This window comes from Lonchura striata, chromosome 1 (genome assembly GCF_050655825.1).
Source record: "Lonchura striata isolate lonStrDom1 chromosome 1, ASM5065582v1, whole genome shotgun sequence".
In the NCBI taxonomy this organism is placed as follows: domain Eukaryota; kingdom Metazoa; phylum Chordata; class Aves; order Passeriformes; family Estrildidae; genus Lonchura; species Lonchura striata.
The window spans coordinates 25,235,428-25,248,417 of NC_140703.1; the positions used below are offsets into that span (position 1 = coordinate 25,235,428).

Genomic DNA, 12,990 nt, shown 5'->3' on the forward strand with positions numbered 1-12,990 from the left:
TACTAACACGAGGTGAATTACAAAAAGAGAATGCTTAAATGATAGCAACTATGATGTCTTAGTTCAAGAATCAGAAGCACAAGAAGCAGGAGGATTACAGAACACAGACCCACACTAAAAATTTCAAATTATTAAACAAATTAACCATACAATCCTAGAGCGGTGCTTACAAATTACCATTCTCCTTGACTGAAAACTGGTCTCAGGAGAAGAGGAGAAAACTGAAAGACATTGAGAACTTAACAGATTATAGAGGGGATAAACCACATCATGTCTCCCTGATGTAACCCTGGTTGGAACAAATTTGCCTGGAGTAGCATCAGGTCGCCTTTGCATTCTTCTAGCTCTCAGTGAAGAGGAGTTGGACTGCTCTTGCAAAGCCTCTTCAGAGTAAAAATACAACCGCCTCACTGCTGCCAGCCAAGGAAGGAAGGTCTCCATCTCCACTGGGAGCAGCCACCAGTGAGCTAAAGCTGTCTAGATCAGAGCTCTGGCCTACACTGCCTTCCTGGCCCACCCATTCTTGATCTCCACAGAAGATGTTATGCTGACACCAGACTGACAGAATAGCTATGGCCTGACTTCTTTAAGAGACATGCATGGCATACATTACTAGAGGGCAAGTGATGCCATCTCTCTGGCATTACCAGCACTCTTGACAGCTGAGGTTAAACTTCACCTTAGTCCCCCAGGACCCTTTATCAGGCCTCAGGGTTCCTCTGCAGCCTGGCAGACATGCTGACACTCCTGCTTACAGGAATTCTCAGGTGCCTGGGCATTGCACCAGGTCCTGCTGTGGTTGGTTGGGCTGTGCTGCTGCAGCTGCCTGTGAGCAGACACTTCTGTATGTCCATCAGAAGAGAGGCAGCAAGGCCAGACATTAAACCAACACTGATTTTCCGCTACTTTATCACTGGATAGGAACCAGCTCTGGCAATCCGTCATTTCTTAAGAGAGTATTGTGCCCAAGAACTAACCAGCATAAACTAGACATTACAGCCTGAAAAGCACCCTAGTTTACAGCTGCCATTAAAATAAATCATCTTCCAGGATAGAAAACCAGGAAGATTTTTCCTTCTAAGAATCAGTTCTGCAACAGACTCTGGAGGAAATACAAACACTGGGGAAAAGGGCCAGAAAGCAAAATTCAAACCAATAATTCAGCCAAATGTCTCTACAGAAATAAAGACTAAATCTCCATATAAACTCAAGTACGTATGTGAAGCTTCATGTAACTGTAAATACATAACGAGTAGCTTATATTCATGGTAATTACCCAAGTTCAAAGCCTCAGCAGTGCATAGGACATTGTAAAAAGGTTTATTTTTAGATACTCAATACTGAACATTTATAGAGCACCAATCATACTCCAGCACAAAAGAGGGTCTGATGCTTTGACCCACATGATTTTCTCTCCATGCCTCCGGCTTTGCCAAACTACCTTTTCCCACTGGAAGGCCACATAGGATTTCCTTTCCTCTCCAGCTGCTGTGTTTCCACTTGCCTGTGTGTGCAGCTTTTGCTTTACCTATTAAACTGTCCTTATCTTAACCCATGAGTTTCCTCACTTCTACTCCTCTGATTCTCTCCCCTGTCCTGTCTGAGTGAGTGGCTGTGTGGGGTTTGGTTGCCAGCTGTAGCAAAACCACAACCAAGCATTAAAACAGTTTGCTGACTTTGAAAAGTCAGCTCTTGTTGGGAAGGATGGATAAATATAATTATTCACAATAGTACAGCCAGGATGAAAACAATCCCCCCTACTGGCTGGACAATACCCTTATCTACAGATAAGTTCAAAAGTCAAATGGACTGTTCCATCTCAATCCCCAAAATGTATGGTTCATCCTACACCTGTAACCCTCCCCTGAAACATCAAGTGTCTGTGACCCCATTGGCCCAAGTCTTGCTCCAGCCCACCTTGAAGCCCCTTGATAAGGGGTCTCCAAGGGGCCAGACATCCTCTTGGATCTTCCCCCCTCTTAGAACTTCCACCCTCTCCTAGAGCATCCTCTCTACCCTTTGTCTCTCCCCATCCCCTCAGGCCTTGCCACATGCTGCGTCTGGCAGCTCCAAGCAAGACCTTTCACCATCCCTAATAAACCTGATATCCTAAGAGCAGCCTTCAGAGATCTCTCGTCTCCATTCATCAAAGCCGTCCTGGAGCCCAGCCTTCCCTACGAGCTCCGATTTCTTTTTTTTGAGGGTAGCAATCACAGGTACATGACAGGAAAATGCTCACACAAGGTACACTTTTTGTCTTTCAAATTTTAGTTGCTTTTTGGCAGCTGTACTCTGACTTTCCAGCCCTCTGTGGTGTGAGAAAAAGGACTGTCTAGGAGACATTAAGACCTCAGGACTGTATAGGAGACATTAAGACCAGCACTCACACTGCAAAGCTGGATGTGCACATACATTTTTTGTTTACCTACATCCATACTTCCTCTTCTCTTCTCATCCCCCTCACCCTCCTACAGGTACTCACACTCCCAGAGGAATGTACAAACAGGGTCATAATTTGTCTTCTGTCAACTCAGAAAAATTCAGAGAAGTTCAAGGAAAAAAAAAAGGAACAGACAGGACACTATGAAATCTACAGAGATGAATAAGATTAACAATAGGAAGAGAAAACCTGAGTCTGAACCTCTGTATGTAATAGAAATTTTATCTTAATTCTAAAAAAAAACTAGTCCAAGCCATCCACTTTGCTATTTTTACACTCAAATGAAGGACCCTAACAATCCTGCCACAGAAAAGTCTGTCCTCTGCAAACATGTAGCTGGGTAAAATAGTCCCAGCTGCTGCCCATATTTCTGTAAAAGGAACATCGCTGTGTCTTTGCTGCATGGCAGACTTATCTATGGTAGATACCATGCAAGGTCTGGAAGAGATAACAGGCGCATTATCAGTAGCAACTATGAAACTCCTCCTTGTGAAAGCCTTTTTTTTATTTCAGCAAGCTCTCCAGACATCCCACCTGAGGTGTGAAAGGCCTGGAAACTGCTCCAGCCACGTCTGCTGTTTCCATTTAAGCTATCCACAAAGAAGTGATTAGAATGTTGCATTACGCTCTACATCTTACTAAGAAAAAACTCTATGCTCTCACATGGTGATATTTATTCTGTATTCAAAAATACAATTTCAGTGCCTGAGTCAAAATATTTTACTGCACTCACTGCTCCTACACATGCTCCTGGATCTAAGTACAGGACACACAAGCAAGATTATCTTTGCATGATAACAGTAGAGCATTAAACATTTCTAATACTCATATGGCAAACTCCCAGGGCATTCTCCAGCACAGAAAGCATCACAGAATCCACCAAATGCTTTAGGTCTTTGGATCACTTTCATAAACAAGCCTTTCCTACTTTCCATCCCCACTGCATTCAGCAGAACGAGATTCATAACAGCACAAATCTCCCTTTGCAAATCACTTTAATCTGATGTGCTACTGCCTAAGCAGAGGGCCCTGGATCATGGTTACATGTCCTGCTTTCACTCTCTTGGGAGGATGCTAACCTCCAGCAGGTGACTGCACTGGGCAGACAGGAGCAAGGACATGGGAAGCTGTCCCAATAAGATATGTCACACCTCATGCAGGTTTTAATCCTTCTCTTTTCCACCTTCCTTTCTCATGAAGTGAACAGGTATCTGTGAGGAATGCACATGACCCACTCATCTTCATGGAAATGAACTGCAGAAATACTAAATGTGTATGAAAAACAAGGTATCTGCAAGCTTTGCCTGTATTGTGAAATACACCCTGTGCTCATGCAGTGTCACTCTCCCAAAAAGAGGACACAGGAATGGTCATGGATACAATGGACACATACTGCTTTCTCCTCTGCTATGTTCATTGCTTACCTTCATTAACAGCATGAGGCTTAATAATGCAACAAGTACAGTTTGTGAATTTTGCACTGCTGACCGGTCCATGACCTCCACTGGAGGGAAAGAACAACTCCAGCTCCTGAAAACAATTGTAATTAAACACATTTTAGATTGATCTAGCTGCACACACATGTTTTTATCATGAGCAACAACATCTGAAGCATCCATAATCATGGAAGATAAACCTTTAGTGCAGATTTTTTTTCCTACAAATACTTCTTCCCTAAAATATTATCTCAAATGTATCTTTTCCTCTCTGGCACCATTGCTACAATCATAAAAACAGGACTGGAGTATTTCTTGCAATGTCTTCCTTTTCAGTTATGCAATGCAATCTGTTCACACTCAAAGTGCTGATGCAACAATAATTTGGTAGAGGTACTCCCAGTTTTACCAATGCTCTCTCTCTTTCCAAATCCACTCCCTTACACACGTATTTCATTTTTCCTTTTTCTCAAATCATCTTTTCCACTACAGAAGCAAAAATACAACTACTATCCATTCCCAAATATGTTTTCTTTCCATATACAAAACTGACCTCCTTCCAAATTGTTTATGTTTTCTTCCTTTCATCTTAAACAATTAAACATTGTCTTAAATTGCTGAGTCACTTCTCAAGCTTTACTGGCCCTATAATTTTTTAAAAGTCTTACTGAATTGAAGCTGATGAACCCAATTGCTTTGATTTCTCAGATAAATCAAAGGAACCTTTTTGCCTTCAATCCCTTTCTTCCCACCATCACTATTTAGGCATCAGATACCTTGGGTCTTAGTTCACCCCAGACTGGGGTGAACTTGGCAGTCAGGTTTCTTTCCTCACTGATATTTTTTCACTGTGCACTGACAGCTTCACACTCTTTCCATACTATTTATCCACATATGTTACACAATCTGCCAATCAACAAATGTGCAAAACACAGGTTCCATTTCATACCTATTTGGTCAAATTCAGTAAAAAAATTGAGACATTTCTATTTAAGAAGAAAAATTACACCCAAGAAATACTACTACCAAATGTATTTGATTTTTTCCTGTATAACAGTAGCAATGCTAAAGGCCATTTCCTGGCATTGTCTCCCTTAATTTACTAGCTCAACTTAAATGGAATAGACTCACATTTAGCTCATGGCACTTCAACAATTTCTGTAATACCTACTTGAAGAATTACACAATTCAAACTTGTCCTGGTTTGTATCTTGGGCAATGGATCCTGGACAATGGATCTTTCAACAGAAGGAAAAAGGACCTTTGTTTTTCTGTGGGCAAATAATCCACATTTTAAGTGGGCACACCTGAGACAATAGTGTTTATCCTTAGATGCTTCTACTAAAAAGCTGCATGATTCAAGGAATTTGTCCCACTCTATTAATTGCTATTTACTCTAAAAGAAGCAGCCAGAAAAAGGCAGTAAAATATGTGTAATAGTTAACACTTAGTTTTATCCATTAAAATTCATAAAAGGAAATTAACTCAATAATGCTGAAGGACTTTCATACTAAAAGGCCAAACTATAATCTTGTGGAGCCTTAAAAAAATCATTTTCCTTACCCTTTTTTCCTCATCTAAAGAAATTACAAAATTTGGCCTGCAGAGAGACAGCAGCTAAGAGTGTATTAGAGACATATTATCAGTTGTCATTTAGCCATCAGAAGAACAATGCAGCTTTCAACTTAAGTGTTCATCTTACAGTAAATTCATTAAATGTGGTCAAGACTTGAGTTTTCTGTCAGGAGAGTTCATTTAGGTCCCTTTATCTTATATTTCCTTTTCAGCAAATATTCTGCAGGCACAGACAACTAGTTTCCATAGCAACTGCTATACAGCCATATAATACTAGTCCTACTAAATTAATAAAGGCACAGGGGCACTAAATTCCCAATTTTGTTTGATTTATGAAAGATAGGTATCAGTAACACCACAAAGATGCACACACCTACAGATGTTCAGCAAAATAATCCCAGTATCATAAAAATGCTGCAGATGAACAGGGCCTTCAGACAGCATTTCAAAAATAATGAAATGCAACAAGAACAACAACCTAAAACCTAAGCACACACTTCTGCTTCTAACCAGGAATTTATGCTAATAGATACTCTTTCCTACACTCTCAGTTCAGAAGCTGGCACAGTTGTCATGGTAGTACACAGGAAAAAGGAGAAACTTTCACCCTTATATTTGAAGACATATAACTATTTAACCAGAGGTCTCTTTCCAGCTGTGCTACTGCAGCTGTTCCAGTTTAAAAAGGGAAGACTAGAATAAAGGAAGCAACAACTAGTATCTTTCCCCAGCTAAAGTGGTCGACAGCTGAGAAACCAGAGCGACACATCTATCAACCATGAGATAAACTTTATTCTTGCCATCATTTATTAGCATATCTATCCCACAACAATGCACACAGAAGTCACCTTAATTCTGCAGAAATGGTAATATCCATTACCCAGTCCCAGGGCTTTTTCTTAGAAATGAGAAAAGAAACATGGCAAACAAAGCAAAACAGAACCAAACTCCTCAAAGCCATGTCCACTCTACCTCTGTACCTCTCAAAGTACAAAGCACTACAAAGTGGCCTGTTTTCTAATTTTTCATTCTGAATAATAACAGCAAAGTAGGCTGCAAGCAGAGCACTAGTGAGAACTAAACACTAGTAGACTATAGGTAGATTACACAGACTGTGCAATTAACTCATTGTTTGTGATGTACAGGATACATTAAAAATGACCAGGCATGCTCTCCTGATCAAAGCACCCAAGATTCCCCTTTGTGATAAACAAGATTTCTGTTTTCAGACAGTTTATGTTTCCATGCTAAAATGGAGCCATGAAGAATATGTAAACTAGTTCTGGAGTCAAATGGAGAAACAAAATGATAACTCCCTAATCCAGCTGTCAGCAGACAAAAAAGTAAAAATAAACTTCAGTCAAGAAAGAGTCAAAAACTTACTTTAGCAGCTGAAGCAACAGAATCCGGGCCATGAGCTGCATCTCTGAGGCCACAATGTCCAAAGCTCTCTGAGATGCTGTCCAGTGTATCACTCTCAGTTGTTGAAGGGTTTGCCGGCCCCACTATTGCTCTCCACTTACTCACTGCACCATCTCCTAAGAGCTCCATAGCAAGGATGGGGCCTTTCATTATTAACTGGAGAAGCTCACTGCAAAATGGAAACAGCACATGGTGATCCATGCTACAAATTAAAACAAACAAAAGCATGACCCAGTGGAGATGCTCAGAACTCAAACTGGCAAGACCTCAAGCAATCTGATTTAACTTTGAAGTTAACTCTGCTTTGAGGAAGAGGTTAGATTAGGTCATGTGCAGACATTCCCTTATTATGGCTGTTGGAAAAAAACAACATGTAAATAACCCAAATTCACTCAAGTTACTCTGTAGACTCTTAGATTTCAAAATATTTTAAAAGATCAGTAGTGGTGTCCTGGTAACAGTGAAAGAGAGACCACTTATAACGACTTGTCTGACAGGAATGATTGGTAAGCTTTCCTTTTCTGCACAGTAGCATTTCAAGACTCTCATACATGACCTGGATGTGTACCCCACTGACAGAACACCAGCACTGTTTTCAAGCTAAATTTTCCACTGCCCCACAGATCTTTCCCATGGATTTTGTCCAGCTGAAGTCCAAAGTGGGAGAGAAGGGTAGGAGTTGAAAAGTTTCCATGGGACAAAGAACTTACTCACAAAGTGAGTTATACATCTTGGCATAACTGAAGTGATTTTAATGGGATGAATCCAAGTAAGGAGAAGAGGTTGTCAGGAGCAGCCTGCCTTCTGTCCTGACCACCTGACAATAGACAACAACCACTCAAAATTGGTAACCCAAACATTCCATTTAAAAACCAAACAAAAGACCAAGAACTATAATCCTGTATCTTCACAAAACATGCATATCAATAAGCCTGTCTTTTCACTGTTCAGTCTGGACAGAACCAACAAAGGAGAACATTGACTCTGGTTTTTGTACTGCTTTGTTTGGAATAACTGCTTTACACAATTATAATTGTGGATGTGCATGCTTCTCCAACTACCTTCTTCCTAATCACTGGTCAAGAAGAGAAGAGAAATCCTACTAGTTTTTTGAAAAAGAAACAATATTAAAACTATGAAAAGTTACATAAAGAAACAACACCAAAAAAAGTGATTGGATGTCAGGTTCTGTTAGTCAGTCTGCCTGTTTAGGACAATTAAATAGTACATATACATACATCCAAGAAAAAAGCAATTTCTACAACATTATTTACTGTGCAGACTAATCCTTGAATATTCTTTTTAAAAAAATTCTTTTATATGAAAACCATTATTTTCCAAACTATAGAATTGTTATTTTTCTTATTCACTAGACTTACATTCACTAGTGAACTTGCAAACTAAATTTGAAGACAAGATACAACATCAAATATAAACCAGTCATAGATCTCACACTTTACTGTCCTGAAGTTTCTTGTTTCTATTTGATTTGGAATGCTCTAGAGCTATTTATTTCTAATTTAGAGAAAAATCCTATAGAGAAGATGTGGCCAATAGGACTGTAGGATAGGAGACAGGCACATCACAGTGGACAAAGGCTACAGCTCCTCAGACAATTACCATTAGTATAGATAGACAGCTGTGAAATAACACTTCAGGCAAAATTCTTGATTATTTATCAACGTATTCAAGCAGGCTTATTCAGCAAAGAAAAGGCAATTCCAAATCATGCATTCTCTGACCTCCAGGATTGTTAGACATAGCCTGGGGCTGTGTCTCTCTGAAGGGCTTTGAGTTTGGACCCACAACAAATCAGCTGCTGTTGCTGGAGAGCAGCTGGCAATGCTAATTCTCAAGCATTTTGTGACAATACTGAAACCAGGTCTTTCAACCACATCAGTGCAAACCCAGGTTCCAATATGCCTGCAAAACACAAGGTACCTTCTCCCCAAAAGAGGCAGAATGCACAATGGATAGGGAGGAAAAGAAAGTTGCTGGTACTTTTAGGGAAAGTAGAAACAACTCACTCTCTGGGTCATAAACATCCATCTGATCAGTTATGGAAAGACTAAGGTTTCTCACATCAGGTGGAGCAGTCTAGCATCATGTAAGTTTGACATTTGTCCAAAGGTAGCAGTACAGTAAAAACTGCACCATGAACTATCCTTTCAGTTATTTATTATTTGGGATACTTGTTACCAAATCAATTACAACAACTAAGTGTTCCCCCAACTTCTCATTATCTGCAAGCTCCACCCTCACCCTGATCCTGAAGATATCCCTTCTCCTGGCTTTGAAGTTTTGCCTTGCTAGAAGCATTTTCACTTCTGAGGGACAAAAGACATTTCCCTGATACCACTGAATTGTAAAAAGAGTGAGTTAAAACCCTAAATAGCTGAAATAAGGATCTCTCCCTGGAGGAAGAAGAAAAGGTGCATGCTTTGCAAAGAGCTTCACTCAACTAAGACAAGCTCTAATTTTCCCATTGTTCTGTGGCATCAAATATGGTAAATTAACTTCATGGATTCAATAAATAAGCTTAATATACATCAAGCTGAAATTGATATACCTACTGATAAAAAGGTTTTGCTCGATAGTCAGCATAGAAATCAGCTGCTTCTTTTCTGGAAAAGTAAAAAGACACAGTTATAGCTCTATATATATTTGTAGATAGATAGATAAAACCCCCCCTGAAAACAACAATTATCATTCATTCAAATATCATTCACAGGCACTGTCTTCCTAAGCTGGACAACTTGTTGGGTGTTCATGTCCAATAACAGAAACAACATTTACATTTCATATTTTGTGTGGCTACCAGTACAGCTGACAACTTCACATGCTCCTGCTCTGAAAAGGAATTACTAAAGTCCACTTCAGGGTCATTGATGGTCCCCACATTCTCAGGCTGAGAATAAATGCAGCAGAGTCACCTTCTTGCAAGCCATTTGCTGTTATGTTGCTTTCATCATTCATCAGTTTGAACAGGGGTACTGGTAAATGAAGTTTGGTTTTAAAGCATAAAAAATTTATCTGGTCCACTGGAACACTTCTTTATCAAGGCTAGTGTTTGATTAAACTGGTGCATAACAAAATACTGCAGAACTTGGTTTCCAGTCAGTGTCATCAAATCTCACAAGCTGCATAGGCAGCACAATGCCCTCCATATTAGAACTGGATTTCTCCCACACTTTCACACTTCAAAACTCAATTTGGTCTTGCAATCTCCTCAGGGAACATAGCAGTGACTACACACTGCTTTCTTCCAAAGCAATGTGGTTTCTGCAGTGAGAGGTCTCCTTACACTGCCAGGCAAATTAAGGCTACTAAGCATACCCCAGTGTCTCTTTAGCACAGCTGTTACTCAGCCTTTCCTCAGAAGCTGGAAGCAAAAAGATGTCCTTTTCAGACAGGGTGGTGGCTCTTCCCAAGCTCTACATTGCCACAGCCACACTCCTACCAGCACTGGGCTCAGCTACCCAACTACATAGGTTTTGGGGACCACCACAGTGCAGAGCTACCATCCATCCACTGATGGACACTATTTTTTGGCTTTTCACCCCACCAGTCAACCTACTCTCTTCCCCTTCTTTTTCCCCAGCTGCTTCTCATGTTTTACTCTTGCTTACTGAACTGCTTTTTCTGCATGGCAACAGCGAGAAAAATCCATAGAGTTTTTCAGCTCTAAACCTATTTTGCATCTTCAGAAATCCTGCTGAGAACACAGGCTCAGTATTGGCTAGCTCCAAATCCTGGTGTGTGCCACTTTTTGAAGCTGGAATTTGTAGAGAAGACAAGCTCTTCAAGAGGACTGACAGGTGAAAGAAAGTAATATTGCTGACCTCTACCCTGGGTACAGAGTTCATAATAAAGCAGTGCTGTAGGGTGAGATTCCAAATTGGAAAGTTGTTTTTACCCGCAGCACAGTCTTCTATTTTTTTTCTGGTCTTCATGAGTTTGCTCATTTTCAGCAGCTCTCTTTACTGACAGAAATTGCCTGCACATTTTACAAATAACAGATTCCAAGTATGAACAAAGGCATATCTCTGTCATCTGAAATGGAACTTTTGATGCCTCTCTCATTTGCAGTCCAGACTTAAACCAAATATTGCAAGAGAAAAGAAATAATATTAAGAAGAACATAAGAAGAATTTAATTTTCTTAACATTTATCAGTGTTTGAACAGTCTCATTTTTCTCCAGCTTTTTTATCAAAATGACCTGAGTAATTCCTGGTTTGTTGCTTTTAGTTCAGTGTAAGTATGAGCCATTCAAAATCAAAAATATTTTTATGAACCAAACAGTAGATTTACTTTGTTTGCAAAATAAGACACAAGCATGATGTAAAAATTATGCTAGACACAAGAACTCTTGCAATCTCATGCTTCAAGCCTACATTCTGCAAAAGGTTTACCTACAATTAATTATTTCACCAGAAAATCCTCTTCCGAAATTAATTCACCCAAGAACTTTGGAAAGCAAATATGAAAAAGGTAGGTGAAGGGATTAAGTATTACCATTTCTGATTGCAAAGAAGTACTTGAGAGGTCTGTTTCTGGAACAAATTGAGCTCTACTACTCAGTTAACAATTCCCAGTGAAATAAATATCAAATGCAGTTGGTGTTGTATAACTTAATTCCTTTTTAATTTCATTATTAGTTCTCTGTTTTCAAATAATGGAAAACAGTGTTCACCTATGTATAACAGACTGAACTGACACAGGATTAAAGGAAGAGACTGAAGAAGCAAGTGCCTGCCCACACTTCCATATCTTGGCTACAACTACAGAAGGCATGACTCTACTTAACAGTGATTGACAGACAGATGTTATCAATAATCCCAAGAAAGCAGTAGATGATGATGATGATGATGATGATGATGACGATTTCAACAAGCAAGCCTGCAGAAATCTAAGGGCGGAAGATTTTGGCAAAGCCATAGTTCTATCATTTTAAAATGGCACAGTCCCAAGAAACAGAGTAGATAGTATGCAGAGAAACCATAAAATACTCAAGACACTATTTAAATGCATTCATTATCACAGCCCATTCTTCTGCTAATTAATAATTACTTTCAATTAACAAGACAACCAGGAATTTTTATATTGCAGTAGGCAGTAAAAGTTCAAGTGTCCATTTCTTCCCTTCAGAGTCAACTCTGAAACATGTGACTTGGCTTAATAGTTTGATTTCTCAGACAGACACTCAAATAAAGCATCACTAAAATCAAGATTTCAGGATCAAATCTCTCATACTGCAGAAGAAAGGAAGCAAAAAAAAGCTAGTTTGAAAGACATTATAAATTGCAAAGAAACATCAGAAACATGTTTGAACTCGTGAATTGGAGCTGTTGGATGGAGGATCTGGGACCAGTACCTTCAGATACTGCAGCAGGTGCATGCAGAGACAAGAGGAGGAAGTCTTATAATCACTTTATCAGTATTTCAGAAAGTCAAAAAGGTTCTGAAATGAAGGAAAATTGTTGCTGACCTCACACATAAACAGTAAGAATACATTAAAATGATATTATGTAAGACAGCTTTTCTTTCCAAAAACATGTCACATACAAATAGGTTTAACAAAGATACAATGGTGACAGAATGCAGTAACTTTGGGAAAGTCTTCTAAAGTAAATTAATTATGTTCTCTTTCCTCTGAAACATGCCTTTTTTTAAATCGTGGGGCTCATTAAGAAGTGGAGAAAACTGAAGGCTGGGGGATTAGGAAGATGCATGAGTAAAACCTGTCCAGCCCTGCACCATCAGATCACTTGGTTTGCCTAGGACTTCCAGCAAAAATCTGAGAGCAAAAATTAAGACAACAGATTAACTGAGAGCAAGCAAACCAAATACTTTAAAGACAACATCATTATAATGAGCAATACCGTCTGTATGAGGAAGCCTTGAGCTGAGGACATACAGATGTGTCAGTAGTAAACACTGCTGGATTGCTAAAGGTATGGTAGCCACCCTGGGTTCATACAGACATGACATATTTCATCACCCACACTCATATTTGCACAGCACTTTTTAATACTTAGCTTAAATCTCTAAATACTTTCAGATACTTACAGAACTATGAAACTGATGAGTTGCATGAGTTACCTTTCTTACTCACT

The 12,990-nt window shown here is 39.5% G+C and overlaps 1 protein-coding gene across 2 annotated transcripts in view; it reads right to left on the bottom strand.

Annotated features, from left to right (window-relative positions):
• The window catches only part of NME7 (NME/NM23 family member 7), an 85,169-nt gene that overhangs the window by 45,344 nt on the left and 26,835 nt on the right, over positions 1-12,990 (bottom strand). For both annotated transcript variants that reach the window (XM_085571938.1, XM_085571943.1), the window contains exons 6-8: positions 9,447-9,497; positions 6,835-7,042; positions 3,865-3,970 (exon numbers count right to left, since the gene is read on the bottom strand). In XM_085571938.1, the coding sequence (XP_085428064.1) occupies positions 3,865-3,970; positions 6,835-7,042; positions 9,447-9,497 (365 nt within the window). The remainder of the gene's footprint in view (positions 1-3,864; positions 3,971-6,834; positions 7,043-9,446; positions 9,498-12,990) is intronic.